The sequence below is a fragment of the Hordeum vulgare genome, chromosome 4H, assembly GCF_904849725.1.
Source record: "Hordeum vulgare subsp. vulgare chromosome 4H, MorexV3_pseudomolecules_assembly, whole genome shotgun sequence".
Classification (NCBI taxonomy): Eukaryota; Viridiplantae; Streptophyta; class Magnoliopsida; order Poales; family Poaceae; genus Hordeum; species Hordeum vulgare.
This window is the reverse complement of record NC_058521.1, coordinates 471,074,599-471,100,708: the sequence shown is the minus strand read 5'-3', so window position 1 is coordinate 471,100,708 and position 26,110 is coordinate 471,074,599. Positions and strand designations below refer to the sequence as shown.

The window sequence follows — 26,110 nt, the reverse complement described above, 5'->3', positions numbered from 1 at the left end:
AGATGCAGGGTGAGCAGCAGAAAAAACTTAAACATCGAAATAATTGACTTTGTTATGAGAAAATTCTCGGGGTTGCGTGAGACATCGCACACCAGAATAGGTAAATACCTCCAAATGGAGCTAATCCTTGCAGATACTTCAGCAAAATAAAAATGCAGACAAAACTCAGCGTTGCGATCACTTCGGGCGGGGTTGAAGTTGAACTACAGTAGACGATAGTACCGAAGCATATGAAAGTGAATTTGAATAACAAGTGCTCCTCATGACTGATAAAGACTAATCTATATTGATGACAGATTGTTTACACTGGTACTCCATCAAACAATTGCACTCGCCTTCCAGCAATTTCTGGAAAGCGTTCAAATGCTAATAAAACAATATAGTACCCACAAAACATGGACAAATCCTACAAACACTGGCATGAACTCCTTCCTTGGATGAAATTTCCAAGAATGCCCACAAAGCAGATTTCTCACCAACCTACAGAAACCGACTATAAATGCCTAAACAGACCGCTCACCAGAGTATTGCACAGATGGAAGCATATTGAGCAGGCTGGCTACAAACCTTTCATACAAAGAAAACTTCCACAAAAAAGCAAAAGATAATACACAATGTATTCCCCAGCAACGATACCGAAACATAGGGCAGACCAGTAATCCAGATATGTTCCTTGTGGCCTGTAGCATGTCCCTACAATTCCACAGCTGCCAACTTCCAACTAGCAGAATGCTTCGATCGACTAGGGCCTGCTCCGTCACAATTAGCAAAACTGAGCTGCATTTGTTGTATGGTAACATCCACACCTTGTCTCCCCGCATACTAGAGGGTTAGCAGACAGCAAAGGATCAATCAAGAGCAGCTGACAATAATGGACACTCTAACTACTACATGAACATCTATCACACACCTTCAACATGTTTTCATTGGCACCATGACGAGGGAGGCCTCAGGGACACATGGACTTCATGTTCTTCAGGTCCAGCACGGTGTTTAGGGACAATAATCTCTAGGCCTGTTCCTGATTCATCACAGTATGCTTCCAGAGTAGCATCTTCTGGGATCCGGGTAGGCAATGGAACTTCCCGGATGAACTCTCCTGGTGGACAATGCTCAGGTGAAGGATCCGTCAGCTTGAAGGTCCGGTCATGTCGCTTCAAAAATGGCATCCGTCCGACACTAGTGCATGATATCTTAACGACGCCATTCGTAAGAGTGTTCTTCCAGGTAACCTTCACCTTCTGTATATCAGCAAATGGCAGGCTAATGATAATCAAGTAGCCCTTGCTATCTTCATATATTGTTTTTGCAGCAGTTACTGGCCCAGAAGCATGACGCATCACACCGGTGAAGTCATTATTCCATGATGGCTCAAAAGTGTGGCTCACATCCATGTCCTGAACCTTGTCTGAATTTGAATTGCTGCAATCCTCTTCCATGGCAGAGGGGGAGGAATCTTTCCTGCGTTTGTTGCACACGCCTGAGATGTCCAAACCATCCCCAGAACCATGCTTTGATGCATGTGTTGACAGGTTAAGGCCAGAACCATTGAGCACCTTCTTGTGATGGCCATGTGAGGTGCTCTTTGCTGGAGCAGCAGTTGCAGGCCTCTCAAGCTCAAATTCCATGGTCGGCAGATTCCTCCATGATTCAAAATCATCTGCCTCAGTGGGAACCGAGAAATTGGCATCCCTCCCAGTGAGCTCAAACCACCTCTTCATATCGGCCTCAGGAACACCCACTAAGTTCGGTGTCCGCACGATCTCAATACCATGAAGGCACTGCGGGTTTGACAAACCCCGGTAGTGCTTACGCTGCATCCGGTGTGAGCGCACAAACCCTTTGTCTGCGCTGAAAGGAAACTGTGGCTCCCCAAGGCGCGAGTGACCATTCATGAAGCTCCTCAGCTGCATCTTCCCCAGGGCATTCTCCGGCCGATCCTTAAACACCCACATGTACATGTTCTCCATGTCGTGCTGCACCAGGAAAGCATCCAGTGTGGCGCTATTACCATTCCCAGCAGCAGTGGGTGCCTTGGTCTTGCTGGACTTATCAGCCGACATGACCGGCTTGAAGTAGTGGGTGAAGAAGAACCATGCACCCCAGATGCTATCGTTCCGCTTCACGCACTTGCGCGCGGCGCTGGAACCGGAGCTCTTGGTGTGAGACACATGGACAGTTGTTGTGGTGGACACCGGGGCCGAGGTGGCTGCGGCAGCAGCAGCAGGCGAGTCCGAGTCATAGAGCTGCGGGCAGCCGAGGCCAACATCCAGCATGTCGACGTTGGATTCATGGAGGGTGGTGGTCTGCATAGCCGGAGGGGGAGGCGACGGGTCAGCGGCGAGGGGGAGGTTGATGTCAGGGGGGGCGGCTGCGGCGGCATGGAGGCAGCGCTGGAAGGGGCCTGGCGGCGGGAGGAAGAGGTCGAACTCGTCGTGGGAGGCAGTGTCCATGGAGAGGAAGGTGGAGGGGCCCTGGTGCGGGTGGTGGGCCGTGGCGGTGTCCATGGAGAGCGCGGTGAGCAGCGACTCCCCCATGGAGGCGGCGGGCGTCAGCGGCGGCGGAGCAGCCCTGTTCCAGGCCTCGTCCCCCGGCGGCTGCGCGTCGTCCGTGGCTGCGCTGGTGGCCAACTCTTCGGCGCTTCCGCCTCCACCGCCTCCTCACCGCGCGCTCCTCTCCTCCGAATCTCTCCACGAGCATCAGTTAACGGCCAGGCTTCACATCTCCCTCGCGTCCATCACACGGCCGGGGAGGAGGCTTCCCTGCAAATCACACGGGAAAGAAACCACATCAACCTCGCATTCGAAACCCCAAATCTGACGAGAAATCCCACGAACCCGCAGGAACAGAGATCCACGTACCTACACGAAATCCAAGGGCTCCGCAACCCTACTAAAATCGAAGAACAGCCACCCCGGGTGGAACGCGGCGTAGCAGAGTCGCAATCAAATCGAAATCAAATCGAATTCCTGTTGAATGTCGATGAACAGCGGGTGGGGGAGGTGGGAAGGGGGGAGACGGTAACGGAGGAGGGGGAAGTTAAAGGCGACGGTGGGCGCAGACCGGGGCGGGGGGCGGAGGCGGCCTCCCCCAGAAGGAGCCGGGACGAGGGGGAGGGTGGGGGGCCGTTACTTGACGGTGACGGCTGGATGGGTGGGAAGGATTGGCTCGGGTTGGATCGGGGGGAAGCCCAGCATAGACACAGAGAGGGTGCTGTGGTGTGGTGGTGCCGACGAATGGATCGACGGCCTCTCCGCTGCCCTCCTCTCTAGTCGAGTTTGGATATATTTTTTCACTTGAAAAAATTGCTGTTTTGAAAATGGCACTGCCGTGCTTGTACACATCTACTCCCTCCGTTTCAAAACACTTTCGCATGCTAATTTTTTCTACAGTCAATTTTCGCGAAGTTTCACGATGCTTCTATACAGAGAAAAAAAATCAACATTTGAAATATGCTTCTGTACTCATAAGCAACGTGTGAACGAGAGTAGATTTTCTGCACTCGTATGCTCCCTTTATTTTACTCCAAATTTGAAATGTGAATGAATGTTTTGAAAAAAAAATCCCAAAAAAATGACATGTGGATATTTGAGTAACTCATTGCCAACAATATTTTGGGGGAAAATTTATTGTTTGCAATCCGATGAAGAAAAAGAATGGAGAGTTGGAATGACATTATCTCACTTTATTACTTCCCACTGCTCGCATTCTTTATGAAATTTAAAATATGTAAACAAACTTGAGTTATCTGCAGCTAATCATTTCGGGTTAAGTGAAAATTATAATATTTAAATGGATTTTATGCCCCGACGCACTTCATAGTTTTCGAGCTGCGGACGTGCGTAAGTTGTTTGATTAGAATAGTGTCCTTTTAGTTCAAACAAAAAAGGCACAATCTCTTTTCTTGATAGTTTGCTACATGTGTCATGATGAATATGTATTTTATAACTAAAAAGCATTCTGTTTTTTCTTGATTACTAGTTTGCCACATATGTCATTATTAATGGACCATGGCGCCTAGAGAATGTAAGATTTTTAGGGCTCCCAGCAAACACCCTCAAAGCCGTCAAATCACGATTGAATGGATGACAATTTCTCTCTGCATCATGATAATTTTTCTACCTTTTTGTGCTACATGGTGGCCTTCATTTCCTATCACGTCAAATTTACTGAAGTTGTCATGGCAACTTTAGTTGGTATGACATGGGAAGTCCAGGATGTTCATTCAGAAAACGCTCCCAAGGAATGTTCACGGGATAATGTTTCCCTTATTAATAAGCACTATATAAAATGTGTGGAGCGGGCTAATTCCTACTCGTCCTCGAGTAGGTTAATGATAAAATAGTTTTTTTATGTTCAATACTACTTAGGTTGTATACTCATGTAATTCTCTTGGTATGAATATTGGAAAACGGTGACTTAACAGATATCAAAACGATAATATAAAGAAGTGTTAGCTAACAATCATTACTTTCAAAATAAAAGGGTACTTGGGAACTTTATTTTCATACATCTAGTTATGTAAGCAATGGCATAGCTCGGTCTTCCTAACGTAAAGTATAGGTCATGAAAAAACCTGGTGTCAAACCAAGCATTTGCATCATACTTTCTCTCGCTTCAGCGTTTTCAACTTCACTCAACATATGAGCGTGAGCTATGGACTTAGCACTTTGGATGGCAAAGAGGATGTTAGTACGGCTTTTAGTGGAGAAGACAAAAAAAAAGTCTCGCATCAACTCGCATATTGTTAGGCAATTGAGAGGCCTTACAATTGATACTAATATGAGGAGTATAGATTGCCATGTAACGGATGCACTAAAGCTATAAGTGTATGAAAACTCTCTGAATGCAACTAGGTGGGTGTGCATCGAACTTGCTTGCTCATGAAGACCTCGAACATTTGAGGAAGCTCGTCATCGAAACATACAAGCTAAGTTCCATAATGGAAGTATCCCACTAGCATCATGCTGAAGTATATGAAAACTCTCTATATGAAGTACATGGTGCTACTTTGAAGCACAAATGTGGTAAAAGGATAGTAGTATGCCCCCTCTCTCTTTTTTATCTTTTTTATTTTCTATTCTTTTCTCTTTTTTGGTGGCTCTTTTTGGCCTCTTTTTTCAAAAAGTATAACCTCATAAGTAGGGGCAACACTCTAGAAATGCATCATACTTTTTATTTACTTACAACTGAAAGAAAATGAATCTATATGAATGTCTGTCACAGTGTATCACGATGTGCAATGATCTAGGGTGACATGTATAACCATGATGAGCGGTGACTTTATTGCAAATATCATGTCATCTCTACATGATCATGCAAAGCAAGCTAACGATGAATACTCAAGTCATGTAATGAATAGTAACAATGAAATTTGCACGAAAATATATCTTGAAATGGTTATGGAAATGTCATAATAGATAGTATGGTGGTTGTTTTGAGGAAATATATATGAGGCTTATACTCCCTCTGTAAACTAATATAAGAGCATTTAGAATACTAGTTTAGTAATCTAAATGCTCTTATATTAGTTTAGAGAGGGAGTATTTGATAGAGCGTATCATATCACGGGGTTTGGATGCATGACGAAGTTTGCACCAAGTATCGAGGTGAGAACTATTGCGAATATGCCCTAGAGGCAATAATAGATTGGTTATTATCATATTTCCTTGTTCATGATAATTTATTATTATCCATGCTAGAATTGTATTGGTAGGAAACTCATATACACGTGCGGATACATAAACAACACCGCATCCCTAGTAAGCATCTAATAGACTAGCACGTTGATCAAATATGGTTAAGGTTTCCTAACCATAGACATGAGTTGCCATTTGATAATGGTATCACATCATTAGGAGAATGATGTGATGGAAAATACCCAAATGTAAGCTTAGCATATGATCGTATCACTTAAGTTTATTGGTACTGCTTTCCTTATGTCCATTGTTTGTTCCTAAGACCATGAGATCATGCAACTCCCTGACACCGGAGGAATACCTTGTGTGCTATCAAAGTCACTTCATAACTGGTTGATCACAAAGATGCTCTACAGGTATCTCCAAAGGTGTCTGTTGGGTTGGCATGGATAAATACTGGGGTTTGCCACTCCATATGACGGAGTGGTATCTCTGGGTACCTCTCGATAGTACAACATCATAATAAGCTTGCAAGTAATGTGACTAATGAGTTGGTCACGGGATCTTGTATTACAGAATGAGTAAAGAGATTTGTTGGTAATGAGATCGAACTAGGTATGGAGATACCGGCAATCGAATCTCGCGCAAGTAACACATCGCTAGACAAAGGGAATTGCATACGGGATTGACTGAATCTTTGACGTCGTGATTCGACCGATAAAGGTCTTTGTGGAATATGTAGTAACGGATATGGGCATCGAGGTCCCGCAATTGGTTATTGATCGAAGAGGTGTGTCGGTCATGTCTACATGATTCTCGAAGCCATAGGGTCCACACGTTTAGCGTTCGGTGATGCTAGAGTAGTATTGGGATATGTACGTTGGTGATCAAATGATGTTCGGAGTCTCGGATGAGGTCCCGGACATGAAGAGGAGATCCGGAATGGCCCGGAGGTAAATATTTATATATGGCAAATCATATTTGGGCCACCAGGAAAGTTCTAGGTTTTAAGGTATTTTATCGAGACTGGTGGAAGGGTTCCGAGGGGTCCACCAACCGCCGGTGGGGCACATGGGCTCAGAGGGGAGGCGCACTAGCCCTTGTTTGGCTAGTCACACCCTTCCCCCAAGGCCCAAGACGCCTAGGGTTGATGGGCACCCTAGAGGGGGACGCCATCCTTGCCTTGGGTGGCAAGCCACCCCCTAGGACATCGCCCCTCCTTGGGGAAGAGTTTGAGGGCCGGCGCACCTCCCCCTTGCCCATATAAATAGAGGAGGGGTGGGAGGGCTTCCTTGCGCCTCTTCACACGCCCCGGTGGTAGCCCCCCTCTCATGTTTCTTCCTCTACCCGTGTTTTCAGAAGTGCTCGATGAATCTGTGCCGGGATAGCACCACCACCATCGCTGCCATGCCACCGTGCTACTTCGATCCCATCTACTACTCCGTCCTCGTTTGCTGGATCAAGGAGGTGGATACGTCATTGAGCCACGCGTGTGCTGAACGGAAGGTTTCATCCACTCGGCGTTGGATCGCGATTGTATCGTGACGAGTATGACTACATCAATCGCGTGATATGCGCTTTCGCTTAACGGTCTAGAAGGGTATGTAGACACACTCTCCCTCTCGTTGGTATGCATCTCCATAGATAGATCTTTGGTGTTCATATGGTTTTTTTGTTTTCCATGCTTCATTCCCTAACAAAAACGGGTAATGCCCAGTACCAAAGAGGCTACCAAAATATGGATAGGTGGAAGTTCTTATAGTCCAAAAAATCACATTAGTCATAAAGAACTCATATATTTCTTGTGAAATCCCGCAAGCCCTTGAAGCAAAGTATTACTCACATACTCTTAGGGAGGAGGTTGGGAGGAGTTAACCATCACTTCCCCCCCAATTTGAACAACACAACGGATATCAATTAAGGATAAATTATGCTCTAACCTCCTAGCCATGCCACAACCTACAGTTAAATGTTTACGACTTAAAGTTTATTGCTACAGTTAAATGTTTATTTATAATAACCAATGATTACCAGCTAACAAACGTTCACATTACAACCTCAATATTGTTGATTGACCGTACCCTATTCAGTGATCTACATGTAAGTTTTTATTATACCACCCATATACCTATCATTTTTAGACCAAACATATAACTGGTGCAAATTACCACTTCCTACTCAACTCTCAAAAACATATAAGGGAAGCATGAGAGTTTGATTATTTTTACAAAAGGCCATACACATTCTAACAAATATATGTGAAGAAAAAGAGCATTCTGCAAATAGTGGTGTTCCCTATGTAGAGAAGCAAGCATCCAAGCTTCAAAAGATATAAGTGAAGCACACAAAGCAGTCTATAAAGCCATACTCAAAAGATATAAGTGAAGTGCAAAGAGCGTTCTATAAATGAACAAGGACTATCACATACAAGCATGGTGCATAAAAGAAAAGGAAAAAACAAACCCCAAAGAAGCTCCAAAAATTTATGGGTATCATGTGAACATAATGATAGGATGCCTTCCGGGGAATCCGCAAGCTTAGATGCTTGAGTCTCCTTAAATATTTACTTGGGGTGCCTTGAGCATATCCAAACTTGAATTCCCGCCTCTCTTTATTCTTCTCATATTGATGTCTCCTCGGTCTTCAAACACTTAATCCACACAAAACTCAACATAGCTTTTATTAGAGGAGTTAGTACATATAACATCAAATCCGATCATGTATTGATATAACAATGTTGTATAATTATAATAAAAGAAGGGTCTTTTACATCTGTGTCCCTAACTCGAACCCACTACTCAGATTTACCCCTAATTTTAAAGTGTGCTTAAATTTGCCCCTCTTTCGTTAGTTCACCTTATAGAAATGACCTTCTGTGTTGTTACCATCCAGTCAACAAGCTTTGACCGCGTGGTGAATAGTAACATGATGAACAGTAAATTCGACAAAAATATTAAAAAACAGAAATTTTGTGAGATTGAAGGTACTCAGGTGTGCAAGGTGCGTGCAACTTTTTGTGATATTTCGACATTCTAGGAGCTCGTACCAAAGAAAATAATTAAACTCTACGCGTCTGAACAAAAAATTCGAAAAAAAACAGCAAACAAATTAAAAAAATCTATTTTTTTGGTGTCCAAGGTGCTTGGGTGTGCAAGGTGCGTGCAAAATTTTGTAGTGTTTGGACATTGTAGGAGCTCGTGGAGAAAAGAAATAAAATTTGGCTTGGAAAAAACTTTAAAAAATGCACTATTTTGTTATTTTTTTACTAGAGCTCCTCGCATGTCATTCGGTCACAAAAACTTGCAACCACCTTGCGCACCCATGCCTCTTTGATGCCAAAAAAATCATCTTTGATTTAATTATTTTGCTATTTTTTCGAATTTACTATTCATATGTGTGCATATTTTTTCCCTTTGGTATGAGCTCGTGGAATGTCCAAATAGCATGAAAACTTGTACGCACCTCGCACACCCAAGTATCTTCGATCCAACAAAATTTTAGATTTTTTTGATTTTTCTTGCTATTTTTTATTGATTTTACTATTCACCAAGGTACTATTCACAAGACGGTCAAAGCCCATTGACCGGATGATAACGATAGAGATGGGCATTTCTATAAGGTGACTTGATGGCACATGGGCAAATTTAAGCATAGCCGAATTTGAGTAGGTGGTTCGAGTTAAGGACACAAATGCAAATGGCCCTAAAAAATTAGTTGATCTATGCTATCATAATTTTATGGCTAGCATATCAATGGGGCTTTACAAGACTTCGAACATACGCGGATAATTAAACTACAATGGCAATCTGTGAAAGCAGAACAGTTTGTAAAGATGCATATGAAACATATACTTAAGTAACTCCAAAAAATCTTAAAAATTAGGCATAATAAAGAATTTGCATAGTACTATTATAAACTTATGACGTTTCAATAAAATATAATAAATCAAACACTATCGAAAAAGTTTTTGTTTCTGCACAACACATATCAAACAAGCAATTTAAATACCCTATAGGTATATTTTGGCGCATTTTTTATAATAAAATGGATTTGTACAAGGGGATTGCTAGCACTCCCCGGCAACGACACTAAAAGAATGTTATTGACGAGTCCCTAACTTGATGCCTTCGCGACAATAGATCCAGAAATGCTCCCAGTTTCTCAACAATTAAGAATTGTCTTGCAATGGCCCACCAGCGCGTGGGTTCGCAATAGTTCTCAAGGGTACATTATTCGACCCAAATTTGTTGGTACGCCAGTCAAGAGGTGAGAGAATACTCTCGAGTATTAGCAGCTGAATGTGTCAGATTCAACCACACCTGAAAGATTAGTATCTGCAAGCAAAGTATCAGCAGCAAAGTAGGATGATAACAACGATGTCACAAACAATCTGTTGATGGCACACTATTCCTAAATGTCGTATCAATGGCGCCAGAAGTTGCCCGTTGACGGAAATTGTCTTTTTCCATCAACGCCGAGCGAACCAGAATTGTAGCAGGTAGCAGCAGTGTAACGAGTAATAGCAGTAGCAAGGAACACCAGTAGTGACAGCTGTAGCAAGTAGCAAAAGTAGCAAGCAGCAGCAGTAGCAAGTGACAGTAGTAACAACAGTAGCAAGTAGCAACAGTAGTAGCAGCAGAGCAAGACAAGTAACAGCAGCAGTGGGACAAACTCATAGGCAATGGGTCGGTGATTCGTTTGGATGATATTCATCATGCAACAGTTATAACACGGAGAGATATGTGGCTAGCTCCTATTCGTCAATGTGATGTAGGCATGCATTCCGTGTGTAGTCATACGTGCTTAGGGAAAAGAACTTGCATGACATCTATTGTCCATCCCTCCCGTGGCAGCGGGGTCCAAAAGGATACTACAGGATATTAAGGTTCTCCTTTTATTAAAGAACCGGAACAACGCATTAGCACTTAGTGAACACATGAACTCCTCAAACTATGGTCATCACCGGGAGTGGTTCCGGTTATTGTCACTTCGGGGTTGCCGGGTCATAACACATAGTAGGTAACTACAACTTGCAAGATCAGATCTAAAACACACATATATTGGTGACAACATAATAATTTCAGATCTGAAATCATGGCACTCGGGTCCTAGTGACAAGCATTAAGCATGGCAAAGTAGTAGCAACATCAATCTCAGAACATAGTGGATACTAGGGATCAATCCCCGTCAAAACTAACTCAATTACATGATACATCTCATCCTACTCATCACCGCCCAGCGAGCCTATGAATAGATTACTCATGAACGATGAAGAGCTTCATGGAACTGGAGAGGGAAAAAGGTTGATGATGACGATGGCGACGATTTCCCCTCTCCGGAGCCCAAAACGGACTCCAGATCTGTCCTCCAGATGAAGAACAGGATGTGGTGCCGCCTCCGTATCACAAACGCGACGAAATGTTCTCTTCTAATTTTTTTCTGGGTGAAAGTGAATTTATAGAGATGAGTTTGGGGGCGGCAGAGCCACGTGGGCCCCACAAGCTTGGTTGCCGCGGCCAGGGGGTGGCCGTGGCAACAGGGCTTATGGACCATTGGCCCATCCCCTCCAGTGGATCTTTGCGCAGGTATTTTTCATATTTTCCAGAAAAATTCTCCGTAAATTTTCAGGACGTTCCGAGAACTTTCATTTCTGCACAAAAACAACACCATGGCAATTCTACTGAAAACAATGTCAGTTTGGGTTAGTTCCATTCAAATCATGCAAATTGGAGTCCAAAACAAGGGCAAAAGAGTTTGGAAAAGTAGATACGATGGAGACGTATCAACTCCCCCAAGCCTAAGACCTTGCTTGTCCTCAAGCAACTCGGTTGACAAACTAAGAGAGAAAGAAAAACCTTGACAAACTCTGTTTGATCTTGTTGTTGCAACTATGTCTAACTCATAACCAGAATTTTAGCAAGATCACAAGTTAACCACATAAGCAAGTGACACAAAGGTCTCACAATAAACTAATATGAATGGCATAATCAGCTAGCGAGCAAATAATAATGAGTTTCAGATACCAACAATTCAATCAAAACAAGCATGAAGCAATATGAACAGGTGGTATCTCGCTAGCTCTTTCTGAGACAGCAGAACATAAACGCAGAGCACTTTCAAAGATCAAGGGCTAACTAAACATTGTAATTCATAGCAACAGAGATCCAGTCATAGTCATACTCAATATCAATCAAAAGCAAAGCATAAAAATGACAGAGGTGCTCTCTAATTGGTGCTTATATAAGAATAGGATGACTCAACAGGAAAATAAATAGACAGGCCCTTCGCATAGGGAAGAATTGATTTGCAGAGGTGCCAGACCTCAAGCTTTGAAAACAGAGATAATAATTTTGGGTGGCATGCTTTCATTGTCAACGCAATGACCAAGAGTTCTCAATATCTTCCACGCTACTCATGCTATAGGCGGTTCCCAAACAGAAAAGTCAAGTTTTAACTCCCCCACCACCAATCAATCACACTCCACGGCTAGCCGAATCCTCGGGTACCGTCCATACTAACATCAATCCAGGGGGAGCCTTGTTTTACAGTTATGTTTTCGATTTAAGCGTGGAACTGGGCATTCCAATTACCGGCCCCTTTCTCGTGAATGACAGTGAATAAACACATGTCGAGGATAACACGCCTAACATGGAAGATATCAATAGCCCCCTGTCACCACATGAGCGGTTCGGGCATGCAAAGCAGATTATTTCTTGAAGGTATAGAGAATGACACATGCAAATTTACTTGGAACGGCAGATAGATACCGCAAATAGGTAGGTATGGTGGACTGTCATGGAAAAAAAATTGGGTTTATGGAAGTGGATGCACTAGCAGTATTCCGCTTAGTACAAATGAAGGCTAGCAAAAGACTGGGAAGCGACCAACTAGAGAGCGACAACAGTCATCAAGATGCAATGAGTTTGACTAACATGGAGTGCAAGCATGAACAGGATATAAATCACCATGAACATGAACATCATAGAGGATATGTTGATTTTGTTTCAACTACATGCATGAACATGCGCCAAGTCAAGCCACTTGAATCATTCAAAGGAAAATACCATCCTATCATACTACATCATAGTCATCTCAAAATCTATGTTGGCATTCAAGACAAACCATTATAAGCTCCTAGCTAATTAAGCATGGCATCAGAAACTATGATCTCTAAGTTGTCATTGCAAACATGGTTCTCTCACAACAAAGCTTAATCTGGGACGACAAGCTAGTCATATTTACGAAAACAAAATAGATAGAGTTCATACCACCTTTTCCAGTCTGAGTCACTTCATCATATATCATCATTATTGCCTTTCACTTGCACGATCGAACGATGTGAACAATAATAAGCGTGCTCGTGCAACGGACTAAGCTGAAATCTGCAAGCAAACACAAAGGAGAAGACAAAGTAACATGGCTCTTTGAAAGCTAAACAGGTATGCATGCGAGAGCCACTAAACATTGTAACCAATATCTTCTACCTTGACACAAAGAAAAGAAAACTATTTACACGGGAAAGCTCCCATCAAGCAAAAGAAGAAAGGAAAATCTTTTTGTTTTTTCTCAAAAGGACACAAAACAAGAAAACGAAAATAAACTAGCATGGATAATACAGTGGCAAAGTGTAAACATCGACGAACAAAGTGAAAGCATAAGCTGAATGTAAGGTCGGTGAGAACACGTACTCCCCACAAGCTTAGGCTTTTGTCCTAACTTGGTCTACTCCCAAGGCGGGAAATAACCAACTCCGGGATACTCCGGAGCGGACTGTGGATGCCACTGCTGTGTGAGCTCCTCTGGCTCCCACTGCAAACTGGCGTCTGGTACTCGACTGGCGGCTCGGGCACGGGCACCTGTGGTTGGGCCAAGCCCCAATATGCGTAGATGTTAGAGGGCATAATAGTGTACCTGCCTGCATGAAGATCGAACAAAGAAGGAGCAGGCAAAGTAATAGTCTCATGAGTACCCTCACTAAATACCAGGTTATAAATCATCCGTCTACTAGCATCTCTATCCAGAAAATCATAGCGAACCATGCTGTCATAATCCAGATATTTCTCAGGAAGAAGCATCTCTTCTTCCTCCCGAAGTCTAATAGGTATCTCAAAGTGTCCAGCAAGACGAGTAGCATGGATACCTCAATAGACGACACCTTTGGAACGGTTTGTGTTCAACCGCTGAGCTACTATATCACCTAGGCTATAAGTCTTGGTGCTATAAAGGCCTTCGTGCAAAACCGCAAGGTCTGGAGAGCTAAGTGATCGAGCCTCCCCACGGCCAATCAAACATTTTCCCACAAATAATGAGAAGTTCCGAAGCACAGGAAAATGTATGCTAGCAATTCTAGCGCGAGACACTCCTCTCTCCTCTCCAACAACAATAGTACCTATGAAATCCTCCAGGTCCCGTGGACGAGGATCATGAATATCCCCAACATAAGGTAATTTGCATGCATTGCAAAAATCCTGTAGTGTCATGCACTGGGGGATATCGTACAACATGAACTCAACCATGGGAGGATTCTTCCTCGGAGAAAAGTTGAAGCTTTGAACAAAAATATTGGTGAGGAGGAGGTATTGTGAGCACTTATCTTCAACGAACGCGGTAAGACCTCCGTTCTCCACCAAGTAATAAAAGTCTTCATAAAGCCCGGCGGCGCGCAAAAATTCATCACTTGGCTACTCGCACGCTCGAACTTCTGTGACTCGAGGAACCACGTACTTGGTGTGGTTCTTCTCATCCTCCTTGGGGTTACGGCTTGAAGATCCTCTCAAGAACCTCCTCATCTTTTTCCTTTTCTAGCTCTGAAAAATTCTGAAAATATTAGAGACTTCGAAAGAAAAGTGAATAAAGATTAACCCAACTCATAGCAACTACTCCTACTAGTGCCTAGAGACCGTATCACGCGCTAAAACTACTTGGGACCATCTAAAATCAACATTTAAAGCTCAAGAACAGAGTCACCAAGATAGCAAGAATACACGAAGGATAAAGCACTAGAGCAAAAACTAATTGGACCAATGGAGGAGTCACTTACCAAGGAGCAATTTCCCCAAAACGGTTCGGAGAATGGTGCTTTGAGCAAGGAGATCAAAAGTCACAGCCAAATGAGCAAGAACACGGGTTTGAGCCGCGAAACAATTTTTTCTGGAGGAAGAAGAAGAGGATGGGAGCAGGAATGAGTGGAGGGGGGGCCTGTGGGCCCCACAAGCTTGCTTGCCATGGCCAGGGGGGTAGGCCGCGGTGACAGGGCTTGTGGCCCCCTGGGGTGGCCCCCAGGCCAGCTCTGTGTCCTAGTATTTTTCAAATATTCTAGAAAAAATCATACTAGATTTTCAGGACCATCGGAGAACTTTTATTTTCGAGGTATTTTTCTCCGGGACGCTAAAACAGAAAACAGGGAAAACTAAACTAAATCTATCATTTTTCTTCTTAGCAAAAGAAAGTGAAAGCTTAAAACAAAGGTATGTGACTCTTTGATTCATCCATTTCATGGTCATCGAAAGAAATCCGTCAATGGGGTTGATCAAATCCTCATGACAAAACTTTCTCGAATCGCAAGAGAGAACGGAGAATTTTTGAATAGCCACTAAATTACCTCAATGGGGATATGAATCTCCCCAACAAGCAAATCATACTTCATCTTGACACGAGGAATAGGGCATTCAAAGCTCCCAATAAGAAACGATGAAGTTTTTTCGATAGCATTGATGCAATGTACTTGATATCGTTTCTTCGGAAAGTGCACGGTATGCTCATTACCGTTGACATGGAAAGTGACATTGCCTTTGTTGCAATCTATAACAGCCCCTGTTGTGTTTAAAAAGGGTCTTCCGAGGATGACAGCCATGGCATCGTCCTCGGGAATATCCAAGATAACAAAGTCTGTTAAGATAGTGGTGTTAGCAACCACAACAGGCACATCCTCGCAAATGCCAACAGGGAAAACAGTTGATTTTTCGGCCATTTGCAGAGAGATTTCAGTGGGTGTCAACTTATCCAGCTCAAGTCTACGATAAAGAGAGAGAGAGACATAACACTAACACCGGCTCCAAGGTCACATAAGGCAGTTCTTACGTAGTTTCCTTTAATGGAGCAAGGTATAGTGGGCACTCCGGGATCACCAAGTTTCTTAGGAGTTCCACCTTTGAAAGTGTAATTGGAAAGCATGTTGGAGATCTCAAGATCTTGTATCTTCCGTTTATTGGTCACGATATCTTTCATATACTTGGCATACAGAGACATTTTGAGCATATCAACTAACCGCATCTGTAGAAAGACGGGTCTTATCATTTCAATAAAGCGCTCAAAATCCTCATCATCCTTTTTCTTGGATGGCTTAGGAGGAAAGGGCATAGGTCTCTAAACCCATGGCTCTCTTTCTTTACCGTCCTTCCTAGCAGTGAAGTCATTCTTATCGTATCTCTTAGGTTGTGGGTTATCAGGATTAACCGTAGGTTCAATCTCCACATCCTTATCATTGCTAGGTTGAGCATCATTATGAGTTGTCCACATTGTCACCAGGTTCATGTTCATCACCAGATTTTGTTTCTGCATTAGATGCAGAAATATCATTTGGTTCTTCAGGTGTGACAGTGCTTGGTGAACTAACATGCAGGTTTCTATCATCCTTCTTCTTCTCCTTAGGATGACTGGGTGCATCTGCATTAATTCCTTGAGAATCTTGATCAATTCTCTTAGGGTGACCTTCAGGATACAAAGGTTCCTGAGTCATTTTCCCTCCTCTAGTAATGACTTTGACAGAGTTGTCATTTAATTCATTGAGCAGGTCATTCTGAGCTTTAAGTACTTGTTCTACCTGAGTAGTAATCATAGAGGCATGTTTACTCAGAAGCTTCAGATCATTGACATTTCTGTCTACACAAGCACTTAAATGACTAAACATACGAGTACTTTGTTCCAAATGTTTGCTAACATAATCATTGAAACTCTGTTGTTTGGCAACAAAGTTGTCAAATTCATCAAAGCATAGGCTAGCAGGTTTATCAAAAGGAATATCACTCTCATCAAACCTACGCAGAGAATTTACTTCCACTACCTGTATCGGGTTATCGAGACCATGGATCTCTTTGATAGGTGGTAGATTTTTGACATCTTCAGATCTAATGCCTTTCTCTTGCATAGATTTCTTGGCTTCTTGCATATCTTCGGGATTGAGGAATAGAATACCTCTTTTATTCGGAGTTGTCTTAGGAGATGGTTCGGGAATAGTCCAAGCATTATCGTTGATCAAGATGTTATTCAGTAGAGTCTCAGCTTGTTCTATAGTACGTTCCCTAAAAACACAACCGACACAACTATCTAGGTGGTCTCTAGAGGCATCGGTAAGTCCGTTATGGAAGATATCAAGTATCTCATTCTTCTTAAGAGGGTGATCAGCCAAAGCATTCTGTAGCTGGACGAGCCTCCCCCAAGCTTGTGGGAGACTCTCTTCTTGGAGTTGAGAAAAGTTGTATATTTCCTGCAAGGCAGCTTGATTCTTATGGCCAGGGAAATATTTCTCACAGAAGTAATAGACCATATCCTGGGGACTACTCACACATCCAGGAGGAAGAGATGCGAACCAGGCTTTAGCGTCATCCTTTAGAGAGAAAGGAAACAACTTAAGGATATAGTAGTGGCGGATCTTCTCCTCACTAGTGAAAAGGGTAGCTATATCGTGTAGTTTGGTAAGATGGGCTACGACCGTCTCAGACTGATAACTGTGGAAAGGATCAGATTCGACTGGAGAGATTATCTCACGATTGACAGAGAATTCATAATCCTTATCGGTGATAAAGATAGGTGAACTGGCAAACTTCGGGTCGTATTAAATCCTAGCTTTCGGAGATTTTTCCTTCCACTTGAGAAGTAATTTCTTAGTGTCATAGGCATCCTTACATGCAAGAAAATGTTCAGCTATCTCTGCCGCCATAACGTAGCCCTCAGGTATACCAGGCAATTCATATCTAGGAGAGCTAGATCTAGCAGGAGCAAAAGCAGGTTCTATCTCAATAGTATCGACATTTTCAGAAGCATCACGAGCATTGGCAGTAACTCTAGCAATATGAGCATCAAGCAATACCCCTAGTGGCATATCAGGCAAAGTAGTATCTCTAGCAGTATCAAGCATAGCATCATCAGGCAAAATAGCATCTCTAGCATCATCAGGCAAAGCAGTATCAGGCATAGCATCATGGATAGCAGTATCAGGCATAGTAGCATCTCTAGGAGTATTAGGCATAGCATCTCTAACAGTATCAAGCATAGCATCATCAGGCATAGTATCAAGCATAGCATCTCTGGCAGTAGCATCATAAGCATCATCAAGTACAGACGACATATCAAGATTTCTAGCAGGAGGTGATGTCGCAAACTTACTCATAACTGAAGGTGAATCAAGTGCAAAGCTAGATGGCAATTCCTTACCTCCCCTCGTAGTTGAGGGCAAGACTTTGGTTTTTGGATCTTTCAGATTCTTCATAGTGATCAGCAGATATAAATCCCAAGTGACTCAGAGAATATAGCAAAACCTCCCCGGCAACGGCGCCAGAAAAATGCTGCTAGCACTCCCCGGCAACGACACTAGAAGAATGTTGTTGACGAGTCCCTGACTTGATGCCCTCGTGACAACAGAGCCACAAATGCTCCAAGTTGCTCAACAATTAGCAATTGTCTTGCAATGGCCCACCAGCGCGTGGGTTCGCGGCAGTTTTCAAGGGTAGAGTATTCGACCCAAATTTGTCGGTACGCCAGTCGGGAGGTGAGAGAATACTCTCGAGTATTAGCAGCTGAATGTGTCAGATTCAACCACACCTGAAAGATTAGTATCTGCAAGTAAAGTATCAGCAACAAAGTAGGGTGATAACAACGGTGTCAGAAACGATCTGTTGACGGCAGACTATTCCTAACTGACGTATCAATGGCGCGAGAAGTTTCGCGTTGACCGAAATTGTCTTTTCCCGTCAACACCGAGTGAACCAGAATTGTAGCAGGTAGCGACAGTGTAACGAGTAACAACAGTAGCAAGGAACACCATTAGTGACAGCAGTAGCAAGTAGCAACAGTAGCAAGGAGCAGCAGTAACAAGCGACAGTAGTAACAACAGTAGGAAGTAGCAACAGTAGTAGCAGCAGAGCAAGACAAGCAACGGCAGAAGTGGGACAAACTCGTAGGCAATGGGTCGGTGATTCGTTTGGATGATATTCATCATGCAAGAGTTATAACACAGAGATATGTGGCTAGCTCCCGTTCGTCAATGTGATGTAGGCATGCATTCCGTGTGTAGTCATACGTGCTTAGGGAAAAGAACTTGCATGACATCTATTGTCCATCCCTCCCATGGCAGCGGGGTCCAAAAGGATACTACAGGATATTAAGGTTCTCCTTTTAATAAAGAACCGGAACAACGCATTAGCACTTGGTGAACACATGAACTCCTCAAACTATGGTCATCACCGGGAGTGGTTCCGGTTATTGTCACTCCGGGGTTGCCGGGTCATAATACATAGTAGGTAACTACAACTTGCAAGATCGGATCTAAAACCCACATATATTGGTGACAACATAATAATTTCAGATCTGAAATCATGGCACTCGGGCCCGAGTGACAAGCATTAAACATGGCAAAGTAGCAGCAACATCAATCTCAGAACATAGTGGATACTAGGGATCGATCCCCGTCAAAACTAACTCGATTACATGATAGATCTCATCCTACTCATCACCGCCCAGCGAGCCTACGCATAGATTAATCATGAACGATGAAGAGCTTCATGGAATTGGAGAGGGAAGAAGGTTGATGATGACGATGGCGACGATTTCTCCTCTCCGGAGCCCAAAACGGACTTCGGATCTGTCCTCTAGATGAAGAACAGGATGTGGCGGCGCCTCCGTATCGCAAACGCGACGAAATCTTCTCTTCTGATTTTTTTCTGGGCGAAAGTGAATTTATAGAGGTGAGTTTGGGGGCGGCAGAGCCACATGGGCCCCACAAGCTTGGTTGCCGCGGCCAGGGGTGGTGGCCGCGGCAAGAGGGCTTGCGGCCCACTGGTGGATCTTTGGGCAGGTATTTTTCATATTTTCCAGAAAAATTCTCCGTAAATTTTCAGGACGTTCCGAGAACTTTCATTTCTGCACAAAAACAACACCATGGCAATTCTGCTGAAAACAACGTCAGTCTGGGTTACTTCCATTCAAATCATGCAAATTAGAGTCCAAAACAAGGGCAAAAGAGTTTGGAAAAGTAGATACGATGGAGACGTATGAGGGATAACTTTATTGAGAAAATTATGTAATCAAGATTCATAAAGTTTTCGTGGGCACGAACAAAAGTTCAAGGACGCCCCCGCTTCAATGTTGTTTGTCCTTCTCACTTTCACTTTTCTTTTTGAAAAGTTTTAAGTTCTCCACTTTAATACTTTCTATTTTTTTAAATAACACAACAAAATAAAATGACGCTCTAAAACTTTCGGGTTGTCTCCAAGGCAGCGCTTTCTTTAGAGCCATTAAGCTAGGCATCAAGTGCTCAAGTAAGTGACCCACCAGGATCCCAAGGTATATCGAAACAAATCTTAATTAAAAATGATTTGTAAGTGGTGAGAACAAAGTAACATATATCATGTAACAACAAAGTCTAACTCTCTTCCTATGCATTGGCATGTCATAAAAGATCAATTCACTCACACAAAGTAAAGGCTAATGCATAGCATATATAGTTTCTTGCAATTTTATCGTATTGGAAACATAGAGAAGTGGATATTTGGTTCTTCTCTCATAATAATTGCAAGTAGGAGCAGCAAGCACATTCATATTATAACCATAAAAATTATCATGTGCAACGGTAAAACGCAACCCATCAATGTAATCCTTAATAGGAACGAACTTCTTTGATATAGTGTAGTTGGGACAATTAAATAAGATAATAAGACTATCATGTGTGGGTGTAGTAGCAATAATTTCTTACTTAACATAAGGAACTATAGCAAGTTCATCTCCATAAGCATAATTGATATTGGCTTCATGGACATAATCATAGCAAACATTAAGTTCATTAAAAAGGGATATTACAAACGAATCAAAGGGATCATAGCATTCATCCTTCAGTAAGCATGAAGGGAAATTAAACATGGTATGAGAGAAAGATTTACCCCCATTAGAATGTAGGCACGGGTAGCTAATATGCTCTTCCTTGTTTTGTTCTTCGCTCTCCTCCTCATCTTTTTCATCTAATGAGCCCACAGGTTCAACAATTACTTCTTCCCTAGATTCCTGCAAAATATAAGTCTCTTCTAGGGCAACATGCATTACCTCAATAAATTCATTAATATAAGAATCATATTTATAATTTTCATAGCATCATTTATGTATGGAAAGATTTTCATATTTGGAAAGGGCATCATCATGATTTTCATATTTTTCAAACAAAGAAGCAATTTCATAAGCACCCTTAAAAGCAACAAATTATTCAATTTGTGCAACATCATAATAATCATATATACCATTGGCATAAGAAGCCAATGTTTCATTATCATAAAATTTACATGCAAAGGGAAGGTGTGAAACCTCCATCTTGGAGAGCAAGTATAATCATACATACATGACATATAAAAAGCATACCAACGTAGCATCTTAATTTGATCCCATAAGAGTTTCCTTTTTGAAATAAGCGATAATCCCTAAAGTATTCTAAATGATCCAAAGTGTATCCAATTATCATATGGAATGTAGTTTTATCAGGATTATCAAAGAAGTAATTAATGTTTCACACATAACCATCATCAAGTGTTTTAGGAGGTTCGTCATCTCCACGAAGTACAACTATTTTTTGGGTGTTTCGTGTTCCCTAAACATAACTAAAGATATAAAAAACTTAGAAAAGAAAACAAAAATAACTTAGAGATAAAGTAAACAAGTACACACAAGAATACCAACCAACGCTATTGTTTCCTGGCAACATCGCACGACAAGCTATTGTAACACACAAGCATATGGGATCATTTGTAGCCTTCTCAATAAATAAGAGTGTCAAACCCAAGGAGGAGCTAAAGGTAGAATTAATATTCTATCAAGTTCTATCGACCACCAATACAACTCTATGCACACAAATGTTCACTTTACCTAGGACAAGAAATAAAACTACTTTTTGAGAATAAAACTAGAAGTACTTTGTAAGTGTTATAGGATAGGTGTAACGCCCCGGACACACCCGCCGATAGTCGTTACCCCTGGCGGGATGTAGACTGGCCCCACATATCAATACTAGTCTTTTCTACGCACTTTGTGCTCACTCATGCGCATCCGGGATCAACTTCCCGGTCGGTTACCCATCCTAGAACTACTCCAAGCCGAGCACGCTTAACCTAGGAGTTATATTTTAATGGGTGCTACGGCGACATAGATCTTCTGTCGTCTCTTGAGCTTGCGTTGGTTTTTCCCTTGAAGAGGAAAGGGCGATGCAGCACAGGAGCAGTAAGTATTTCCCTCAGTTTGAGAACCAAGGTATCAGTCCAGTAGAAGAATCTCGTCAAGTCCAAAGTACCTGCACAAACACAAAAGAGCTTGCACCCAACGCTATAAAGGGGTTGTCAATCCCTTCAAGATTGATTGCAAAGTGAGATCTGAAGGCGGAAAGTGCAACGAAGTAAAAGTGTAAGGCTGAAAATATGATGTGAAGTAGACCCGGGGGCCATAGTGTTCACTAGAGGCTTCTCTCAAAATAGCAAATATCATGGTGGGTGAACAAATTACTGTCGAGCAATTGAAAGAATCGCGCAAAGTCATGCCGATATCTAAGGCAATGATCATACATATAGGTATCACGTCCGAGACAAGTAGACCGATACTTTCTTCATCTACTACTATTACTCTACACATCGACCACTATCCAGCATGCATCTAGTGTATTGAGTTCATGACGAACAGAGTAACGCCTTAAGCAAGATGACATGATGTAGAGGGATAAACTCAAACCAATGATGAAAACCCCATCTTTTTAACCTCGATGGCAATAACACGATGCATGCCTCGCTACCCCTTCTATCACTGGGTGAGGTCACCGCACGGTATGAACCCAAAACCAAGCACTTCTTCCATTGCAAGAATCATAGATCTAGTTGGCCAAACAAAACCCACAACTCGAAGAGAATTACAAGGATATGAAATCATGCATAAGAGAGATGAGAAGAAAATCTAATAAGATTCATAGATAATCTGGTCATAAATCCACAATTCATCGGATCTTGACAAACACACCGCAAAAGAAGATTACATCGGATAGATCTCCATGAAGATCATGGAGAACTTTGTATTGAAGATCCAAGAGAGAGAAGAAGCCATCTAGCTACTAGCTATGGACCCGTAGGTCTATGGTGAACTACTCAAGCATCATCGGAGAGGTCATGGTATTGATGAAGAAGCCCTCCGTATCCGAATCCCCCCTCCGACACGGCACCAGAACGTGCCCCAGATGGGGTCTTGCGGAGACAGAAGCTTGCGGCGGCGGAAAAGTACTTTCGATGATCTCCTGATTTTTTTCTGGGATTTTAGGGAATATATAGGCGGAAGACCTAGGGCAGAGGTGCCCAGGGAGCCCACAAGCCTGGGAGGTGCGGGCCCCCCTGGCCGCGGCTAGGGGACTTGTGGGGTCCCTGCTGGCCCCCTGCCCTGATTCTCAGGCTTCCCGATCTTCTTCTGTTTCGGAAAAAATCTTTTTGGAAGTTTCATTCCGTTTGGACTCCATTTAAAATCCTCCTCTGAAAGGGGTCAAAAACATGGAAAAAATAGGAACTGGCACTTGGCACTGAGTTAATAAGTTAGTCCCAAAAAATATATAAAAGGCATACAAAACATCCAAAGTTTGACAAGATAATAGCATGAAACCATCAAAAATTATAGATACGTTGGAGACGTATCAAGCATCCCCAAGCTTAACTCCTGGTCGTCCTCGAGTAGGGAAGTGATAAAGAATGAATTTTTGATGTGGAATGGTACCTAGCATAGTTGTCCTTTGCAACTTGTTTCATGTGACATGAATGTTCAGATCCGTAAGATTCAAAACAATAGTTTGGTATTGACATGAAAACAATAATACTTCAAGCAAACTAGCAAGGTAATCATGAACTTTCAAAATAACAAGGCCAAAGAACATCACCCAAAACTTGAAAACTTCACAACACAAAACTTAAACAGAAACTCGTGATAACATTAGCACAAGAAAACAAACTACCACCACTTTAGGTAGTGTAGCAATCTTGCTTTTTATTTATATTGGTGTTAGATTACTATATTCTCACTTTTCTGTGGCTAGTACCCCCCCGATACTATCCATAGTTTCATCAAAACAAGCAACCAACTCAACAAAAACAGAATCTGTCAAAAATAGACCAGTGTGTGGCAATCTGTATACTTCGTATACTTCTAGTACCTCAAAAATTCTGAAAAATTATGGCTGCTTGGGCAAAAGGCATATCAACCAGACGCAAAAAGAATCAACTTAAAATCTCTTTCTGAATAAAATTGATAAATCATCTCGTGAGCGAAAAGTTTCTGTCTTTTTCCAGCAGGATCAAACAACCATCACCAATACTAGTCATAAAGGTTTTGCTTGGCTCAAACACAAAAAGAAACACAAAAGACACAATCATAACAGAATTATGATGGTGTGGACGCAACAAAACAGAAAGAAAAAGAAATAAATTCCTTGGGTTGCCTCGCAACAAGCGCTATTGTTTAACGCCGTTAGCTAGGCATAAGGCGATAGAATCACGTATCGTCGTCTTTGGTGCTCAAACCATAAGTAGCCCTCATCATGGATTCATAAGGCAATCTTATTTTCTTTCTAGGAAAGTGTTCCATGCCCTTCTTTAAAGGAAATTGAAATCTAATATTCCCTTCCTTCATATCGATGATAGCACCGATAGTCCTTAGGAAAGGTCTACCAAGAATAATAGGGCATGTAGGATTGCAATCAATGTCAAGCACAATGAAATCCACGGGTACATAGTTCCTATTTGCAATAATAAGAACATCATTGATCCTTCCCATGGGTTTCTTGACTGTAGAATCCGCAAGATGCAAATTAAGAGAACACTCTTCAATCTCATTAAAACCGAGAACATCACATAAAGACTTTGGAATCGCGGAAACACTAGCGCCCAAATCACACAAAGCATTGCATTCATAGTTTTTTATTTTGATTTTGATAGTAGATTCCCACTCATCATGAAGCTTTCTAGGGATAGAGACTTCCAATTCAAGTTTCTCTCCAAGATATTTTATCATAGCTTCGACGATATGATCGTTAAAGGCCTTGTTTTGGCTATAAGCATGTGGAGAGTTTAGCATGGATTGCATCAAGGAAATGCATTCAATCAAGGAAAAACTATCATAATTGAATTCCTTGAAATCCAAAGTAGTAATTTCATTACTACTCAAAGTTTTAATATCCTCTACTCCACTTTCAATGCTTTTACCATCAAGATAGGTGGACTCCGAATCATTGGGGAGTTTTTCAACCAAAGTGGATTCATATCCAGCCCCATCATCATTAGGTTTGACACAAGAAAACAAAGATTCAATGGGAGTCACACCATGCACTTTAAGATCTTCATGATTCTTATCACGAGAACACGCCTTTTTAAGCCATTCATGTCTAGCACGAATTTGGGCGGTTCTTTCTTTGCTCTCACTCATGGAAACACGCATAGCTTTTAAAGTTTCATCCATATTGATCCTGGGAGGAGCACATCTAACTTTCAAAGCATCAATACCTATCAACGCTCTTAGCCAAATCGTCAATTTTGAGTAGTTTTTCCTCTATGGACGCATTGAAAATCTTTTGCGAGTTGATAAACTCTTTGATATTACTCTCTAGATCAGAGGGTAATCTATTGTAATTTCCATGAGTATTGTTGTAGGAGTTGCCAAAGTTATTAGAGGAGTTACTAGGAAAAGGCCTAGGAACATAGTTTCCTCTAAAAGCATTGTTGTTGCCAAAATTATTCCTACCAACAAAATTAACGTCCAAGCTAGCATTGCTACTCTCAATCAAGGAATACAAGGGCATATCATTAGGATCTAAAGGAGCACTTCTACTAGCAACCAAATTCATTAACTCATCCATATTAGCACTCAACGAGTTAATTTCTTCTATAGCGTGTACCTTCTTACTAGTAGGTGACCTTTCAGTGTGCCACTGAGAGTAGTTCGTCATGATATTGTCTAGGAGTTTCGTGGCTTCTCCTAACGTGATTTCCATGAACGTTCCACCGGAGGCGGAGTCCAAGATGTTTCTAGAAGCGAAATTCAATCCAGCGTAAAAGATTTATATAATCATCCAAAGACTCAAGCCATGAGCGGGAGAATTTCTAATCATCAATTTCATTCTCTCCCAAGATTGTGCAACATGTTCATGATCAAGTTGCTTAAAATTCATGATATCATTACGGAGAGAGATAATCTTAGCCGGC

At 42.2% G+C, this 26,110-nt stretch overlaps 1 protein-coding gene across 2 annotated transcripts; it reads right to left on the bottom strand.

Moving 5' to 3' along the window:
- Positions 1 to 263: 263 nt before the first annotated feature.
- Positions 264 to 3,087, bottom strand: LOC123449007. Of its 2 annotated transcripts, XM_045126068.1 has the most exons (3): positions 2,862 to 3,087; positions 911 to 2,762; positions 264 to 822 (listed from the first exon to the last, which is right to left on the bottom strand). In XM_045126068.1, exon 2 carries the CDS (start codon positions 2,535 to 2,537, stop codon positions 924 to 926), a length of 1,614 nt encoding a protein of 537 aa, XP_044982003.1. In that variant the 5' UTR covers positions 2,538 to 2,762; positions 2,862 to 3,087; the 3' UTR covers positions 264 to 822; positions 911 to 923. The 2 variants fall into 2 exon arrangements, with proteins under 2 accessions (XP_044982003.1, XP_044982002.1); XM_045126067.1 differs by having other exon boundaries at positions 264 to 2,762.
- Positions 3,088 to 26,110: the final 23,023 nt, after the last annotated feature.